The sequence below is a fragment of the Cetorhinus maximus genome, chromosome 6 (genome assembly GCF_964194155.1).
Source record: "Cetorhinus maximus chromosome 6, sCetMax3.hap1.1, whole genome shotgun sequence".
Taxonomy (NCBI): Eukaryota; Metazoa; Chordata; class Chondrichthyes; order Lamniformes; family Cetorhinidae; genus Cetorhinus; species Cetorhinus maximus.
This window is the reverse complement of record NC_135884.1, coordinates 78,767,350-78,787,304: the sequence shown is the minus strand read 5'-3', so window position 1 is coordinate 78,787,304 and position 19,955 is coordinate 78,767,350. Positions and strand designations below refer to the sequence as shown.

Sequence of the window (19,955 nt, the reverse complement as noted above, 5' to 3'; positions counted from 1 at the left end):
ATTTTCTATTTCCTGTTAACTTCTTCTCAAACCATGCCAGTATATTACCCCCAATCCCATATGTTGCTAATTTTGTTTATTCACCTCTTGTGTGGGATCCTACAGAAAATCTTCTGAATATCCAAATACATCACGTCCACTGGCTCCCCCTTATCTATTCTGTTAGTCTCAAAAAAAATTCAAACAGGTTTGTCACACATGATTTCCCTTTCATAAATCCATGTTTACTCTGCCCAATCCTCATTATTTTCTGAGTGTCCAGTTATGACATCCTTTCTAATAGATTCTAGCATTTTCCCTACCGCTGATGTCAGGCTAACAGGTCTTTGATTCCCCATTTTCTCTCTCCCTCCTTTCTGAAATGGTGGGGTTGCATTTGCCACCTTCCAATCCGTAGGAACCATTCCAGAAGCTATAGAACTTTGGAAGATGAACACCAATGCATCCACAATCTCTACAGCTAACTCTTTCAATACTCTGGGATCATAAGGTCCAAACTTTCAATCCCATTGATTTCTCCAGTACTACTTTTTTACTAATACTAATCTCTTACAGTTCCTCATGCTCACTAGTCCCTTCGTTCTCTAGTACTTTTGGAACTATTTCTGTATCCTCTTCTGTGAAGACAGATACAAAGTGTTTGTTCAGTTTCTCTACCATTTACTTACTCCCCATTATAAATTCTCCTGTCTCTGTTTTCTAAAATGGATCCACATTTGTCTTCACTAATCTTTTCCTTTTTACACACCTGTTTTTGCGGATGTTTTTTTTTGTTTCTCACCAGTTTACTCTCATATTCTATTTTCTCCTTCTTTATCAGGTTCTTGCTCCCCCTTTGCTGAAATCTAAATGGTTCTAATCCTTAGGCATACTACTTTTTTGCGCCAATTTATAAGCATTTTCCTTTGATCTAATGCAAATTTAACTTCTCTAGTTAGCCATGCATCACTTTTCTGTTGGGCTTTTGCTCTTTAAAGGAATGTTTATTTGTTTTAAATTATGTATTAATTCCTTAAGTGCTAGCCATTTCCTGTTTACTGTCATACTTTTAAGTTCCCCGATCTACCACAGCCAACTTGCCCCTCATTTCTTTGTAGTTTCCTGTTTAGATTGAAGACCCTAGTTTCAGATTGAGCTCCATCACTTTCAAATTTAATGTAAAATTATATCATACTGTGTTCATTCTTCCCTAAAGGCTTTACAACGAGGTTATTGTTCAGTCCTTTCTTAATACACAATACTAGATCTAAAATAGTCTGTTCCCTAGTTGGTTCCTCAACAGACTGTTTCAGAAAACCATCTCATATATATTCCAGGAATTCATCCTCCCCAGCATTAATTAGGTTTACCCAGTCCATATGTAGGTTGAAGTCACCCATTATTATTGATTTACCCTTGTTACATGCACCTCTAATTTCCAGATTTATACTGTGCCCTACATTACCACTACTGTTTGGTGGCATACAAACAATTATTATGAGTAGGAAAATTTATATACACACTATATAAAGAGTACTTTTAATTTAGTCTTATATTTTCCTGCAAATAGTCTAACGGCGAGGTTCATCAGACTGCACCAATTGAAACAAATGGGTCTCCAATCACCATTAACAGCAACAACAAACTCCAACTAAACGTCACTCAATCTTAAAAATCTAATGGAAGAAGAAAATGGGCACAAAACTGTAAAGTCAAGAACAGAGGTATCTACTGCTGGTGAACAGACAAGACTCATGTTGACCTCTCAGTCCCTGAGTGTGCTATAGATTCAAGAATGCTGTTTGCTCTGGCTGGAGTGGTGACAAAATCGGATCAGAAGGGTCTCCTGCTCAACAGCCAATAGTTTGTTGTCTCAAAAAGTGAAAGGAGCACTGGTGTCACAGTCTATATAATAGGTTAAGGGGTGGCCTTGTACAGCTTCTTCCCACTTAGGGACCACTTCAGATCATGATGTTTGAACAAACCCAAGGAAATCGCTCTGACGTTTCCAGCAGATCAGGGTCAGGGATAATAAAAACAGAAAATGCTGGAAATATTTTGAAACGTCGTCAACCTGAAATGTTGACTTTCGCTGTCCACCACTGCTGGCCTGATGAGTTATTTCCAGCATTTTGTTTTACTTTAGATTTCCAGCATCTGTCATATTTTGCTTTTGTGCTAGAGTCAGAGCTGTTGGCCTTGGGACATCAACACAATCTCCTCGGGTTAGCTGGGTTAACGGAGATCACAGTTTAAACCATTATCAATGGCCCTCTAAAAAAACAGGTTACAGTCTATGACACCCTCAAACAAACTAAGAACATATAAAGTTAGAGTCCTGATTAGTTTGCACTGTGATTTTAATGTCCTTTCTATGAGGCACCCAAAACAGCTACCTAACCAATTACATCATTACTCCTAAACTCTTATATCCAGTTAAAACAATCCAAAAGGTTTTTGGCCTTTCTGGCCTTCTGGCAGAACATTGCAACTAGGGTTTCTTGTTTGCACACTTGCCCTCCCACGATTCTCTTCCATGTTCACTTTGTGCAATGGTGATCCTGGGAAGCTGAGAGCAGTAGAAAGCGCCAGCCTGAGCTCAGTTCTCTATTAATTCACATCGTCAGTGTCTTTCCGTTTGAGTGTACACTCCCGTTCCTTGCTTGTCCTCTCAATGTGTTACTTCACACCTATCTATATTTAATTGCATCTGCCCAAAATCCTCCCATTCCACCAAACTAACAAAAATTCTTTTCACATTTTTCAGTTCTCCTAGTACGAAAGAGACAGGGACAAATAAAACTAGATCAGCAAAATTGTGCACGCGCATGCGCGAGAGATAAAACATACTTCATGTTATTGAAAGATCAGTGAGTTATCACATTGATGTACTATATTTAGAATAGTTCAAATTTCCAATGTATACAATTTGCTGCTCTTCAACTGTGAAAACTTGGCCACCTTGATCAAACATTTTCAAGTGATTAATTGATGAAGTTGACCAGTAAAAACTGCACATCAAATTACCTGGAGGGATCCATTCGTGATTGTGAATCATCTCAGATACAGATCATGGCAGATTGGGTTAGGATGAACAGCATAATGAACATAAAATGTGATCTAACATGTTAACGCTATAACTGTGCTCTGCCTTATGAAGGTAAGCTCTGGTGTTTTCAGTTAAACTCTTCATGGAGAAATTGACCGTGGAATTGTGCACAAGTAGATATCATGGAAGTGGAAATAGGACAACCAGACAGCTGCTTGAGAAATCCATTTCATGTACAAGAGTTGCTAACATAGAACATGACAAAATGAACCATTCTTCATCTCTAAATATTGAAAACCAGAGTCAGGGTTACACACAGGGTTACACTGACCTCCTCAGCATTTCCAGCTTTTTCTGCTTTTATTTCAGGTTTCCAGCTTTCATTTTACTGTTCTATTCCTATTAATTACTCAGTTACGGGGAGGTGAATTCAGACATTCTCATCATTGGGAACCCATGCAGCTCCAAGTTGCTTCATTTATATTTCACTATACTAACCAGGTACAGATAGATCTTGGGATATATGCTGCTGATAGTGGTGACGCACCATTGCTCCAGGGGCTGCTCGGTAGGGTCTGGAGTTGTTACTGAGGCAGACAGCAGGGCTGTGCTGTATATGATGTACTGGTGTCTGAATAAAAGGTACTGTTCTACAATGATGATAGCTTAATCCAGTGCATCTCTCCAGTATTAAACCAATGTACCAGTTGCAATTGACAGAATGCATCAAACCTCTTTTTATGCATTTTCTAGTCAGTGTGGATTTGCAGATGCCGAATCAAATGGCCAGATGTGTAAAATCGCTTCATACACACCCTACATTCAAACGGTCTCTCTCCAGTGTGAATTCGCTGGTGCACTTTCAGATCGTTACAGGTGGAAAACCGCTTTGTGCAAACATTGCACTCAAACGGTTTCTCTCCTCTGTGAAATCTCTGATGTCTTATTAAGTTACTGGATTTACTAAATCGCTTCTTACACTCTACACACTCAAATGGTTTCTCTCCTGTGTGAACACGCAGGTGTTTTTTCAAAAGACAGGGCCATCTGAAACGCTTCCCACACACAAAACACTGAAAGCTGTCTGTGTCCTGAAGGGCAGGCCCCTGCTGACTGGGTCCAGGAGTCTCTGCTGATCCTGGTTGATCCTTTACTAACATGTCGGCTTCATTCAGGATTTCCTTGTTGGCTCTTGGTTCCACAGTATCTGAGCAATCTCCATCCAGCAAACCTGAACACACAGAACACATAAATCAGTGAACAGACTCTCTTCATCTAGAAAGATTCATGGTTCACTCTGGGGGTGGGGGGGTGTAATGAGCTGGTTTAACTACATTTGAAAGACTAGAAAATGTCTCCATTTCTGCTATCGTCAGTGTAGAACAACACCTTTATTCAGACACCAGTACATCATATACAGCACAGCCCTGCTGTGTGACTCAGCAACAATTCTAGACCCTACTGAGCAGCCCCTGGAGCAATGGTGCGTCACCACTATCAATAGCACATATCCCAAGGTCCATCTGTACCTGGTTAGTATAGTGAAATATAAATGAAGCAACTTGGTGCTGCATGGGTTCCCAACGATGAGAATATCTGAATTCACCTCCTCATAACTGAGTAATTAATAGGAATGGAACAGTAAAATGAAAGCTGGAAACCTGAAATAAAAGTAGAAAAGGTTGGAAATACTGAGGGGGTCAGGCAGGATGTATGTGTGGGAAGCATTTCAGATGGCCCTGCCTTTTGAAAAAACACCTATGTGTTCACACAAGAGGGAAACCATTCAAGTGTGTGGAGTGTAACAGAAAGAGAGCTAACAAATCAGATTTGTCACTTTTCAGAGAAGTGGAATACTGACCCCTCTCGAGAATAGTGCAGTGTTAAATATTGACTTGTGCATCTTGTGTTTAAAGGAATCATTTGCTGCAAGGATCATCATCATCTGGTCCACTATTTTACTTGTATTTACTTGTACTCTGAACTTGTATTCCAACCCCCCATGCAGGTTAAGACTTGTAGGTAAGAGCAGACTGGGAAAGGGAAGTAATTCCAAAGAAGACAGTTCCCCATCCACAGAACAAGACGGATAAGCTATACTGAAGCACAGACCAATGGCAGATGAAATTTAACATGGCAATGTGCAATTACCATAGTGGTACAGGGACACAAATCAGCTCCAGCGCTTGGTGGCAGCAGTAAAATACTGAACAGTAAAGCACAAGTCCAAAGCTCAGTATCCACTTTCTCAACCTGTCCTGTCACCTTCAGTGATTTCTGCATATTCACCCCCAGGTCACTCTGCTCCAGCTCCCTTTAGAATTGTATCCTTCATTTTATATTGCCTCACCTCGTTCTCCCTACCAAAATGTATCATTTCACACGTGTCTGAAGTAAACATCATCAGCCACATGCCGTTGCCGTCTCTTTCACCAGCTTGCCTATATCCTCAAAGTCTATCACCATCCTCCTTACACTTCACAATACTTCCAAGCATTGTGTCATCATGTTTTGGGTCCTTTACAGAGATCAAGTAAAATGGGCCTATATTCTCTGGAGTTGATCTCATTGAAACATGAGAAATAAGCTTGACAGGATTATTGCTGAGGCATTATTTCCCCTGGCTAGAGATTTAGAACATCGTTTCAGAATAAGAAGTCAGACATTTAACATTTGAGATGAGGAGAAATTTCTTCATTTGGAGTGCCATGAATCTTTGGAATTCCCAACCTCAGAGTTGTGGATGGTCAGTTGTTCAGTATATTCAAGACTAAGTTCAAGATACTTTTGGACACTAAGGGAATTAAGGGATATGGGATTTGTGGGAAAGTGCAACTGATGTAGAAGTTCAATCACGGTCTCATTGAATGGCGGAGCAGGCATGTGGGACTGGATGGTCAATGCCTGCTCATATTTTTGTGGTCTTCCCATATGTCTGCTTTCCTTGTCCTTCTAAATGGTAGAGTTGTAAATTTGGAAGGTGATGTCACAGGAAGCTTGGTGAGTTGCTGCAGTACATCTTGTAGATGTAAACACTGCTGCTACTGTGAGCTGGAGGGAGTGAATATTTAAGATGGTGGATGAGTTGTCCGCTCAAGTGGGCTACCTTTTCCTGGATGGTGTCAAGCTTCTTGAGAGCTGTTGGAGCTGCACTCATCCAGACAAGGGGAGAGTATTCCATCACACTCCTGACTTGTGCCTTGTAGATGATAGAAAGGTTTTGGCAAGACAAGAGGTGAGTCACTCCCTGCAGAATTCTGACCTTTGACCTCTTCTTGTGGCCACAGCATTTATATCACTTCTGCAGTTAAGTTTCATTCCCTGACATCTAGATTTTCTAGGGGTGGGAAGATTCAGAAATGGTAATCCAGTTGAAAATCAAAGAAGGGTGATTTTTATAAACTAGTGCAGGTGAAAATAGTTCTCCGGGCATTGGAGTAAGTTCTGGAATTCAAGACCAAAACTGTGGCCTTTATCAGAACCTTTTAAAGCATGTAAGACTTTGAGAGGGATTGACACGGTAGATGCTGGGATGTTTCTCCTCTTAAGAGAATTTACAACTGGGCATTGTTACAAAACAAGGGGTCTCCCATTTAAGATGGAGATAAGGAATGTCTTCTTTCAGAGGGTGGTTAATCTTTGGAATTCTCACCCCTAGCAAGCAATGGAGGCTGTGTCATTGAGTATACTCAAGGCTGAGTTAGATAGCTTTTTGATTGATAAGGGAGTCAAAGGTATGGAGGGCAGACAGGGAGGTGGAGTTCAGTGCACAACCAGATCAGCCATGATCTGATTGAATGGCGAAGCAGGCTTGAGGGGCCAAATGCTCTATTTCTGCTCCTATTTCTTATGATCTTATTCTTGAGAAAGTAAACACAACAGAAGGGAAGGATTTAAACACATCAGGTTGGCGGGGGAAGGGGGTTGGGAATGTTTAGGCTTTCGATGAGGGAGAGCAGGATTAGCGAAGTTGTTGGAATAGAAAAGTTAGCCAAAATGCTGGAAGAAATATTATCAGTCGAAAGAGGGAAAGAAAGAGGCTCTAAGCTACTGACAGATAAAAACACAGCTTGAGCAACAGCACGGGATAGGAGAACACCAGGAAAATATAATAAGGGTCAACATTTCAAATCCTCAGTCAGGACTGAGTGGAATATATGACAACACAAAGCTTTCCAAACAAAACAAGCTCAAAGCATCAACAACCATAGAGTGTTGAGATAGTGGCCAGGTCAGAGTCCTGGCTTAAGTTTGGACAACACTGGCAATTCTCATAATATTTTCAGGAGAGACAGGGAGGAAGGAGGGGGGGGTGGAGAGGGCAGTGTTTTGGCAGCATCCTTTCACGCACAGTAAGGGTATTGGTTAAGACAGAACCCATATGAACAGAATTAAGAAATCGGAAGGGAAGCTGAAATTCCTCATCCCTGGTACCAGTCTAGTGAATCTCCTCTGCACCTCTTGAAGGTTTTCAGAATTGGACACAATACTCAAGCCAAGGCCTAACTAATGTTTTGCAAAGGTTTCCCATAATTTCTTTGTTTTTCTACTCAATGCCTCTATTTGTAAAGCCAAGGATCGCGTACGTATTTTAAAAGAAAACAGCTTCATCAACTTATCCGGTCATCTTCAAAGGTTTGTCTACAGAGAATGCCAGGTCACTGGTGCTGCACCAAGCCACTTTAAATTGTACCATTTAGTTTATATTGTCTCTCCTCATTACTCCTTCCAAAATGCATTATTCCATACTTCTCTGCTTTAAAGTTTGCCAGTCTGCCTATGTCCTCCTGATGTCTGTTACTACCCTCCTCATTGTTTACCACCCTCCTCATTGTTTACTAACCTCTTCATTGTTTACGACATTCCCAAGTTTCATATCGTCTGCAAATTTTGAACTTGTCGCATATATCCATGCCCAGATAAATATATATTAAAAAGAGCTGTGGTCCTAATACTATGACCTGCGTTCTTCCCCTTAGTCAATTTTGTATCCATACTCCCACTGTCCCTTTAATCCTGTGGGCTTTACAGGGTTCAGATAAAGAGCAGCTAAATGGGGGTTAACTGAATACCTCTACCAAAGAGGCCAGTACAGACACCAAATGACTGAATAGCATCCTTTTGCATTTTGTGCTTCCAAGAGAAAGTACATAGAGTACTTGCCACAGGGAGTGTTGAACTGGAAATCATTGAATATTTTAAAGAAAGAAAGAAAGTTGGGCAGTGGGGTTAGTCTGAAATTGGCAGGATTATTGGTAGAAGACAGTGGGATTTGGATTGCTCCTGGCACAGATCCAACAGACTCAACGATTCTTTACAAGGTACATTTCTCGGGTCCTGTTGGTTTTATCTTGTGCCCTCAGGTAACTAATCCCAAACTAGGACAAAGGAGCCTGCATAATTGGCATCTCATCCACCACTTTAAACATTCACCCCCTCCACTGCCGATGCACAGTGGCAGCAGTGTGTACCATCAACAAGGTGCACAGCAGCAACTCACCAAGGCTTCGACTGCACCTTCCAAACCCATGACCTCTACCACCTAGAAGGACCAGGGTGGCAGATGCACAGGAGCACCACCATCTGCAAGTTCCCTGCAAGTCACACACCACCTTGACTTGGATATATATCATTGTTCTTCACTGTGACTGGGTCACAATCCCTAGCAGCACACAGGGCATACGTACAGGGACTGCAGCGATTCAAAAAGTCAGCTCATCACCACCTTCTTAAGGGTAATGACGGATGGGCAATAAATGCTGATCTAGCCAGCAATGCCCACACCCCTGGAACAAACATTTTTTAAAATATTTTGACTGAGGGTTTTAATGTAAAGAAATTAATGAAACACTCAAAGGACAACTGACTACTAGAAATAAGGCAACACTGATTTATTTGGTGTTATTTGTGGTCTTTACTGTTTACAGATATATTTAAAAATTAATTTACAGGATGTGGGCTTCGCTGGCTAGGCCAGCATTTATTGCCCATCCTTAATTGCCCTTGAGAAGGTGGCGGTGAGCTGCCTTCTTGAACCGCTGCAGTGCTCTTAGGAAGGGAGTTCCAGGATTTTGATCCAGCGAAGGAACGGTAATATATTTTCAAGTCAGGATGGTGAGAGGCTTGGAGGGGAACTTCCAGGTGGTGTTCCCATGTATCTACTGCCCTTGTCCTTCTAGATGGTAGCGGTTGTGGGTTTGGAAGCTGATGTCTAAGGATGATGGAACAGTGAAGCAGTGTGGGATACATTTCTACATCCTACTATTTGTTTACTGTTTACAGAGATGACAGACTTCAAGTGATATATTTCTCTATTATATTGCATTGTGTTATACTCTATTGTAGTTAAACAGTGTCATACAGTCGTCCATTACGTAGTTAACTATTTATAGAGATAGCCAGACTTAAACAGTATGAGATACTTCACTCTGTAATTTGAACTTGTGGTACCAAGGTTGTGTTCAGTCCTTCTGGGTACAACTCTTAATGTCATGATGAATTGCAAAGCAAAAGGAGCAGACTTTCAGTGGAATCATTGTCAACTGCGTGGTTATTTTAAAATTATAATATTCACGTTACCCTGTTACAAATAGTGTTTCTTTCATCAGTGACTGTCACTGTGTTATGTAGAATGTTCAAACAACATCATACATTTAAGTAGTAAAGCCTTTAATGTAGTGCTCCTCAGGTACTCAATCAGCCCAATATTGACAAACAATAAAGTGTAAAATTAGTGTCCTAATGGGACAGAGTTCCAAGATCAGCTGCAAGCACAGAAACCAATGACTTCCAGGGATCTAGACAGCCACTTGTGAATTGGTAAAACCAGCCCATCGCAGAGAAACTGGAGGCAGGATGTCACTAAGAGATGTCTTGGCCCATTGTCTATTTTCTAGGAACACAGGATGCAGAGAACTCCTGGTACATTCTATGTGCAACCGCATATAATCTAGTGAAGTGCTTAATCACAGGGTCTGCTTAGGTCCAAGATGACTTGGTTGCTGCCAAGATCTCTAATCACACCATGAGTTGGAGCCTTGCAACAGAGATTTAGTAGCAAACTGTCACTAACGGTGCATATTCAGCAATGAGCTAATTTCTTACTGCAGAGCTGTGGTCCACAACCATACTGCTGTGACTAGATATCAGAGTTTCAAACACTTGAACTTACCTGGATTTCCCCACAAGATTCTTTCCATAACCTTCTCCTAGGAATTTCCACACAACTGAAGCCTGACAGTTCTGTTCTGGAAACAACTGAAAGTAACAGAGTGCAATTATTTAGTGCCCTTTCACGTCTCCAGAAATTATGTTTTACGTAAAACAACTTGTTAGTGCAGTTATTGAATACTTTCTCACTGTACCACCCCTCCTGGATGTACAGCCCACTCCTGAGAACTCAGTCCTGAACAACTCAATCATCAGATAACTTCATATGGAGTCAGGGACACTAGATTTTTCCACTCAAGGGGTCCTCTTGATAGTAAAAAAAAACCCTCTTCAGTTTAAGAGATCAGTTAGACTAGAGTGAAATTTAATATAGGCTGACCAGCCAGTCTCAAGTATTTGTCTCACATTCAGTAAATCTTCAACAATGGCTTCCTGACTTTGGCCTCAGGCCCGCGCATGCGTCGAAACCAGCCTGCCAGGATGTCACAAGGTGGGATTGGTAGCTCCTTGTGCGCACGCGTGAATGTTTAACTGGCCGAACACGGAAATCAGCGCGGATCTCAATCGGAGCCACGATTCAGTTCACAACATACTTTAACAGATATTTTAAATATATGTTAGCGGAAACTGATGAAAGCGTTTTTTACCTTAAGAATATTGCTTCCTATCGATCGCCAGTTTGAAATCTGACTTGAAATCAATGGCGGCTATTCATACCCATAAGCCCCCGCGGCTAAGAGGCCGCTCTATTGTTTATACTGCCCTGCTCAGCGCATGCGCACCACTTCCTAACAAGCAGAACAATGGGATTTCGGGGAGAATGACGGTGCCGACCCAGAGGCAGCCGATACATAACCTCAACCACGGCGATTTAAATGCTCAGAGCTTTTGTAAAGTTACTCTGTGAATCAAAGCCATCGGCTCTGGCTTTCTTCGCGGGCCTGAAGCGAAGCAGTCAGCGCCTGCAAAGCGGCTCCTGCACTAAGATGGAGGGCGTCACGTGGCGCGGCTGGTTTGATTGACAGATGAAGGCAGGGAGCAGCTGGAAAGCTGGACTGGGCAATCGGCACAATCCTCTTGCAGCAAACTGCATTCACACAGAGGGCAAAGCAAAAATAAAGACCGTCTGCTGAAACAAAGGTTAAGGCAGGAGGTTAGGGCATCCTGGCTAAGTTTGCAGATGATACAAAGATAGGTGGAGGGACAGGTAGTATTGAGGAGGCAGGGAGGCTGCAGAAGGATTTGGACAGGTTAGGAGAATGGGCAAAGAAGTGCCAGATGGATTACAACATGGGGAAGTGTGAGGTCATGCACTTTGGTAGGAAGAATAGAGGCATAGACTATTTTCTAAATGAGGAGAGAATTCAGAAATCTGGAGCGCAAAGGGACTTGGAAGTCCTAGTCCAGGATTCTCTTAAGGTTAACTTGCAGGTTGAGTTGGTAGTTAGGAAGGCAAATGCAATGTTGGCATTTCTTTCAAGAGGACTAGAATATAAAAGCAGGGATGTGCTGCTGAGGCTTTATAAGGCTCTGGTCAGACCACATTTAGAATATTTTGAGCCCCGTATCTCAGGAAGGATGTGCTGGCCCTGGAGAGGGTCCAGAGGAGGTTCACGAGAACGATCCCAGGAATGAAAGGCTTAACATATGAGGAACGTTTGAGGACTCTGGGTCTATACTCGATGGAGTTTAGAAGGATGAGGGGGGATCTGATTGAAACTTACAGAATACTGAAAGGACTGGATAGAATGGTCGTGGGGAAGATGTTTCCATTAGTAGGAGAGACTAGGACCCGAGGGCACAGCCTCAGAATAAAGGGAAGACCTTTTAGAACAGAGATGAGGAGAAACTTCTTTAGCCAGAGAGTGGTGAATCTAAGAAATTCATTGCCACAGAAGGCTGTGGAGGCCAGGTCATTGAGTGTATTTAAGACTGAGATAGATAGGTTCTTGATTGGTAAGGGGATCAAAGGTTACAGGGAGAAGGCGGGAGAATGGGGTTGAGAAACTTATCAGCCATGATTGAACGATGGAGCAGACTCGATGAGCCGAATGGGCTAATTTCTGCTCCAATGTCTTATGGTCTTATAATGAAACCACAGGTCCTGATGGTGCCAGGGGAAAGGGAAGAAAAAAATGACTTTTACTTATATAGTTTTTTACATATATATTATATATATATGTATTTCTTTATGGAAATAAACTGTCACAAGGAGCTTCACAACAAAGAAACTACAGCTTACATAGTTCCTTTAATGTAATAAAAACATTCCAAGGTATCATACCAAAGGCAGATGAGAGATATCAAGTCAGGTGGCCAAAATCCTGATCAAAGACATAGGTTTTAAGGAGAAAACCGAGGTGGAGAGGTGCAGGGATGGTATTTCAGAGTTAGTGGCCCAGACAACTGAAGACATAGCCACCAATGACAGAGGGGTTAAAATTTAGAATGGGTTTTGTGGTTCCAGAAGATCACACAGATAGGGGCGCTAAGGCCATGGAAGAATTTGAAATTGGGTATGAGAATTTTAAAAACAAACTATTGCTTGACTGGGAGCCAGTGTAACTCAGCAAGCACAGGGGTGATATGTGAACGGGCCTTGGTGCAAGTTAAGACACAGGCAGCAGAACTTTTGATAAAGTCAAGTTTACGGAGGTTAGAATGTGTGAGAGAGGAGCGTGTTGGATAGCCAAGGCTTGAAGTAACAAAGACATGAACGAAGGTTTCAGCATTAGATGAGCTGAGACAAGGACAGAGTTGGAAAATGCTTGCTTGGTAGTACAGAACTTGAGTTTTACTGACAAAAAGAGACATGCATATCATCTTGCACTCATCAGGACAAACACAAGAATGTCAAATTTCAAAGGCAGCAACAATTTGTACTGCATGAGAAAAGGGTGCTGATTGGTTGGCCAGTTGACTTTGATTGGCTAAGATGCTGCCATGGAGAATGCACCAGGGATCTATTCCCAGCACTTCTGCTTAATTCAAAAAAGGCTCAATATATGGACATGTTCCTTTTGCCTGCACAGGACTGGGCCCTGCATATAAATATATGCAGCTTCTAGCAAGTGTAAGTGAGCCACATTGCGAACCTGACTGATAATGTTAAATTGTTGTTAATACAATTCTTAGCACACTTGGAATTGTTCAGCAAATGCTGTCCAACTGCGGAATCACATCTAACATGAGACATAATGTTCTGAGTATTGCAAACAAGGGCCGGTTGAGTAATGTCAGTACTCTGCCTATTGTGAACAGCTGAAGGGACATGATGTTCGATACAATCTGCCGGCCATTGTGATGTACAGCCTAAGCACCTGGCATCGCACCATCACTGAAATTCATATCCCACATTACTCATTCGTGTGATGAGCACAAAGTCTTTTTGGCTTGATGGTTGCTCCTGTTAGTGGAAAATGACACTTGTGTTCCTCCTATATAGTGGCAGTGTGAAGCAGCTAGCTTCAGCTGTTGCTCAAATTTTTGAGATATTTTACCCTTTCAATTTGAGGTACTAGGCATTTTTCAGGTCCAAAAGTGGTGGCCTTAAGCTGATTCATGAGTATGCGCCATACACAGCGAGATATGGTCCTATTGGGGTAGCCATAATCCCAAAGGATTGCTTTGATGTGCCTCATTTTGGTGCCAACCTTGCACAGTGAGCAAATGGCTCAGGGCTTAATTATGAGATTGCCTATAAGGTCAATCTTATGGTGCATGGAGCTGTAGGAATACTAACATGTATATTGACCAGTGAAGATGGGCTTGCAAAACACAGGAGTAGAGAACCCATTAGCAGATTTCTCAACAAGCACATCGAGGAAAGCGATCTCGCTAGACTCGTCTATTTCAAAGGTGAATTTGAACACAGGATGGAGCCCACTAAAGTCTATAAGAAAATCCTTACATGCAGCTGCAGAATCAAATTTAGCAAATGTATTATATACGTATCGGAAATAGATAAAGGCGCAAGAGGTTAGGGGTCATTCTATCTAAAATGTGTTTCTCGTGAAAGCCGACAAAAATGTTAGTGAGAGCTGGTCCCTGAGGGAATTCCATGGCAATACCATCTCTTTGAGCATAAGTGTGTCATTAAAGCTAAACTCAACTTCACAAGTTTCTAAGTTCATGAGTTCAGTGAATACAGGTACAGAAAATCATCATTCATCTAGATTACCATAATATAGTGACACACACAGTGCAAATGTCTATGGCATCCTTGAGCATCACATGAACAATAAGGTTCACAATGTTGAACAAGCACATGGACATGCCATTACTCTCGATATGGATGTTGTGTACAGCCTTCACGATGGTGAAGCAATTCTTCACTTTGTAACAGGAAAAGTGCAAACTGGTTGTAGCAGCCCAATCACCATTTGGTCGATACATGTTTTGCAGAACCAGACATAGATAAGATAGGATGTAATAGGGCATCACTCTTGTGTGTCTTGGGCAGACCAAACATACATGGACATAGTGAAACATGAGAACAAATCCTATCATTATATATGCCCCAAGGCAGGTGATTGAGGTTAGAAATGACGCCTAACCTTCTGTTAATATGGCAATCATCTTGTTAAAAACTACTGGTAGTTAAACAGGTGATGGACATTAATTGTCCCAACTGAATAGAATAAAAAGGTACAGCTGGAACACTTTGTGTGGAAGCTACTAAGAAGTTAGTAGTACTGAGGAGTTGTCTTAGAAATAAACCAGCTTTAGCCAAGAGACCTGCCTGGATTAATTTTTCCACCACAACCTCTTATTGTGAGTAACATGGTAGCAGAGGATGAACTTTAAGCTTTGCTGATTGATTGCTGTATATGAAGCTTTCTGTCTCAGTCCTCTGAGGGAAAAGAAGTGTACTGTTACTGACAATTTAAGTTATGGAATGGTGGAAGGATGGTGTAAAATCACAAGCTTTGACTATCCACCAATTTTTTCTGACTCTGAACCTTATCAGCAATGGAAGGCTAAAGTTGAAATGTGGACCCAGGTTACTGCTATACCCTGGAAGAAGCAAGGTATGGCTTTGGCGTTATCATTACCAGCCAAAAGTAAGATTAGGAGAAAGGTATTTTCAGAGTGGAAAGTGGATGATTTGAATCATGAAGAGGGATTAAACCGTCTGACACAATTTTTGGATAAGTTCTACAAAAAGGATGAGTTATTGGAAGTGTATGAAGCTTGGACGATCTTTGATAGGTTTAGGAAATCAGATGATCAGTCCATGGAAGAATATATCATGGATTTTGATAAATGGTACAGGAGATTACAGTGATTTGAACTTGAAATTCCAGAATCGGCATTGGCATTTAAATTACTGGACTGTGCTAACATTTCCCATGTTGATAGTCTTTTAGTACTAACAGGGGTTCAGTTCCGGGGGAAAGAACCTCTCTTAGATCAAATGGCTGCCGCCCTAAAATAATTTCAGGGGAAACAGTCATCCCCTGCCACTTTTTTAGCAAATGCGAACAACTATGCTGTAAAACAAAGGATAGAGGATTTAATGGTGACCGAATTTCGCAGTCGAACAAATATTAGACGAAGATTCCAAAACAAAGGTAGGGTTAATGACAAGAGGTCAGAAAATGGCCGTAACCCTGGCCAATTTGAGAGTCTGGACAAAACGTGTGTCTGGGATGGTAACCGTGGATGTTTAAACCCAAAAAATGCACTGGGAATGGTTAATCACTGTTTTCGGTGTGATTCCCAGGACCATTACGCAATGAACTGCCCACAGCAAAGAAATCGTGTTTTTGAAGTGACCCATGAGACGGATTCATCTGAAACTGAAAATGATGATGGTGACTGCCATGGTGGAATTGTATTGGTCACTGAGTTTGAATCCAGTGATGAGTATCTTGATGGTAGATTCCTTCAACTGCGCAGTTCTGGACAGTGGTTGCACTTCTACAGTGTGCGGCATGGACTAGCTTGACTACTATCTGGAGTCTCTCGATGCGGCAGAAGGTCAAGGAGTACGAAAGCTCTACCTGCTTCAGGTTCGGAGATGACAATACATAAAAATCCTGCAAATGGGTGGTCCTCCCTTGTAAGATAGCAGGGATAAATCTGTTTATCAGTACTGATGTAGTTTCTAGTGAGATACCGCTGCTATTGAGTCGATCTGCGATGAAGAAGCCTCAGATGATGCTATTACATAGAATATGATATTACATAGAAATTACATAGACAGTTTGCACATCCGGCGCCACAGGAATTGAAGACTCTGCTTCGAGATGCGGGACTGGTCGATAAAGGGAATGATGATCTTATTGAACGAGTCACTGCTCTGTGAAATTTGCCTTAATATCACAAGACACCACCACGACCTGTTGTGAACTTGCCACTAGCCGGGGAGTTTAACGATGCAGTGGCAATGGACTTGAAAGTTTGAAACAAGGATAGGGATATTTTTTTTGCTATACTTCATAGATATGGCAACCAGATTTAGCCTATCCACTGTGATACATAGTGAAGACAAAAGGACCATTGTCAGTAAGGTCATGGAGAAATGGGTAGGAACAGGATTAGGAACACCAACAAAATTCCTCACAGATAATGGTGGGGAATTCGCCAATGAGGAATTTTGAGATATGTGCAAAAATTTAAACATCATAGTTATGCACATTGCAGCTGAGTGCCTGTTTAGTAATGGTCTTTGTGAAAGAAAACATGCAGTAATAGATGACGTGTTAGATAGAATATCAGCTGATCAACCGGATTGTAAACTGCAAACAGCACTACCATGGGCAGTGCATGCAAAGAACTCTCTGCAAACGGTTGGGGGGGTACAGTCCATATCAGTTGGTGTACAGAAGAAATCCGAAGTTACCCTCTGTGTTGTTAGATGCTCCCCCTGCTCTAGAAGTGATGAGCATTAGCTCCACTTTTTCTGCTCATCTGAACGCTTTGCATGCGGGCAGAAAAGCTTTCATTAAAGCTGAGATTTCGGAGAAAATTCGGCAGGCCCTACGGCACTGCATAAGACCATCAGGAATACAGTTTAGACAAGGAGACATGGTATATTATAAAAGGGAAGGCCAGAAAGAGTGGAAAGTACCTAGCAAGGTTATAGGGAGCGATGGGAAAGTAGTAATTGTGCAACACGGTAATCAAACTGTTAGGGTACATTCTTCATGGTTAATTGGTACTGACTATACCTTTACAGATTCTGAACAGGACCTAGAACGTGAGGAGGCACCATGCACTTCACATAAACATACACTGGGTAGTTATGAGGAGCAGACGATGGTAGATACAGGGTTGACTGACTATGAACAAAGTAACACTGAGGTACTGGACAATGCTATTCATCCAAAAGGGCAATTATCCAAAGTAGGAACAAAGGTAAGATACATGCCGAAGAGACCAGTGTGTGGAGGGATACCACCATCATCGGGAGAGCAGGAAAGGCCACTGGTAAATACAAACATTGGCTAAATGTGCAGGATGAAGGACAGGAGACAAACCGAGGTAAAGATGTGGAAACCCAGAAAGCGCAGTGTGAGTTCTGACAGTGGACCAGAAATTGGTTGTGACCCTAGAAAAAATCATGGACTTGTGAATGGAGTTCTGTTCGCATGGGAGGTTGATCATATAGTAGCAGCCCAGAAAGGGAGAGGAATGTGAGTAGAGGCCATAGCTTAACAAGGAGGACTAGAGAGCAAGCTAGCAATCTCAATAGGAGTAGAAGTCCTTATGACTGAGAGATTCTAGTAGCTGCTAATAAATTGGAAAGTAAACTGATAAGGAAGCCAAATGGAAAGAGTTAGAAAGTTGGAAGGAATTTGGGGTACATTCTGAAATACCTGACAGAGAGCAGCCAGCTTTATCTCACAGATGGATCTGTACAGAAAAGGTACTCCCAGACGGCACATATAAGGCCAAAGCGAGATTAGTAGCCCGAGGCTTTGAAGAGAGACTAGGAGATCAGGATGTCAGAGTGGAGTTGCCTACTGCAGGGAAATTGAGTTTGAAGATTTTTTTTTTTAGCTATTTTGGCATCCTATCCCTGGGGAATGCAAATCGATTGATATAAAGGCTGCATTTTTACAGTGGGAGAAATTTCAAAGGGAAGTTTTTTGAAACCGTCCAAAGAAGCCGGGGATATAGAAAGGAAGCTATGGAAATTGAATAAGTGTGTTTATGGGCTGAATGATGCATCACGGGGTTGGTATTTTTCCGTGAGGTCTGTGCTGTTGAAAACAGGTTGCATTCAGTTAGAGGCAGAGCCCATGATGTTCTACTGGTACCATAAGGAGAAACGAGCTGGAAACTTTATCATGCATGTTGGTGATTTCCTGAGGGGAGGATCTGTAGAATTTGAACAATGGGTAACTGAGAAGATAATGAAGGAATTTCAGGTCGGAAGTCAGGCTTCTGGGGCCTTTAAATACATAGATTTAGACATTAAGCAGAGCAAGTTAGGAGTGACATTGAATCAACAATCTTATCTAGAAAATGTTAATTATATCCCAATAACTCATGGTAGATCCACACAAAAAGAGGATCCTGCTACCAAGGAACAAACGGAACAGTTGAGAAGCTTGATTGAGCAGTTGAACTTGTTGTGCACTCAGACTAGGCCTGATGCTAGTTAAGATGTGTTGGAGCTGAGTACCATGGTGAAACATGCTACAGTTGAGCAAATTCTGAGAGGAAATAAAACACTTAAAAAAAAAATTAAATTCTGAGAGATGTGTGCTCAAGTTTCCAGCCTTGGGTGATCCAGAAGATATGAGGTTGGTCATTTTTAGTGATGCTTCACATGCCAGTCTTCCAGATGGGTACTCTAGCATAGCAGGGTTCACCATATTCTTGATGGGAAAGAATGATAAATGTTGCCCATTGAATTGGGAGGCCAAGAAAATAAAAAGGGTAGTGAAAAGCTCCTTAGCTGCTGAAATGTTAGCCTTAGTAGAAGCATTAGATATGGGGATTTACTTATCAATATGTTGACAGAAATATTATATAAGGGGCAATGTGGGAAAAGTTTGCCCATAGAATGTTATGTTGATAACTGGTCTCTTTGGGACAATGTTCATTCCTGAAAAATGTCACAGAAAATAGACTGTGAATAGACCTAGCCAGCATAAAAGAGATGTGAGAGAGAAAAGAGATCTCTAAGATAAAATGCTAATAGGTTCTCAACTACTGCCTACTGAACAATATACACTTTAGGATTTCTGCAGCTCCACGCGTTATAAGGTTGGCCTTATCAGCAATCAGGTAAATAGGGTCCAAACCATTTGTTCACTGTGCAAGCTTGATGCTGAAATAGGACTCATCAAAGAGATTGCAGAGCTCCGAGGTACGGAGGGACCTGGGTGTCTTAGTGCATGAATCACACAAGGCTAGTATGCTGGTACAGCAAGTAATTAGGAAAGCCAATAGAATGTTATTATTTATTGTGAGGGGAATTGAATGCAAAAGCAGGGAGGTTATTCATCAGTTATACAGAGCATTAGTGAGACCACATCAGGAGTATTGTGTACAGCATTGGTCACCTTATGTAAATACGTTGGAACCAGTTCAGAGAAGGTTTACCAGACTAATACCTGGAATGGGTGGATTGTCTTATGAGGAAAGGTTGGACAGGCTAGATTTGTATCTACTGGAGTTTAGAAGAGTGAGAGGCAACTTGGTTAAAACATATAAGATCCTGAGGGGTCTTGACGGAGTGGATGTGGAGAGGAAGTTTCCTTTTGCGGGGGAATCTAGAACTAGGTGTCACTGCTGAAAA

At 41.7% G+C, this 19,955-nt stretch overlaps 1 protein-coding gene across 7 annotated transcripts in view; it reads right to left on the bottom strand.

Annotated features, from left to right (window-relative positions):
- Window positions 1-2,835: 2,835 nt before the first annotated feature.
- The window catches only part of LOC144681854 (uncharacterized), a 40,608-nt gene continuing 23,488 nt past the window's right edge, over window positions 2,836-19,955 (bottom strand). For 4 of the 7 annotated variants that reach the window (XM_078543911.1, XM_078543916.1, XM_078543913.1 and 1 more), the window contains 2 exons: window positions 10,200-10,285; window positions 2,836-4,259 (listed from right to left, as the gene is read on the bottom strand). In XM_078543911.1, the coding sequence (XP_078400037.1) occupies window positions 3,778-4,259; window positions 10,200-10,227 (510 nt within the window). In that variant the 5' untranslated portion in view covers window positions 10,228-10,285 and the 3' untranslated portion in view covers window positions 2,836-3,777. Of the gene's footprint in view, window positions 4,260-9,078; window positions 9,240-10,199; window positions 10,286-10,379; window positions 10,647-19,955 lie in introns of those variants that run through there. The other 3 variants (XM_078543912.1, XR_013576863.1, XR_013576862.1) reach the window with 3 other exon arrangements.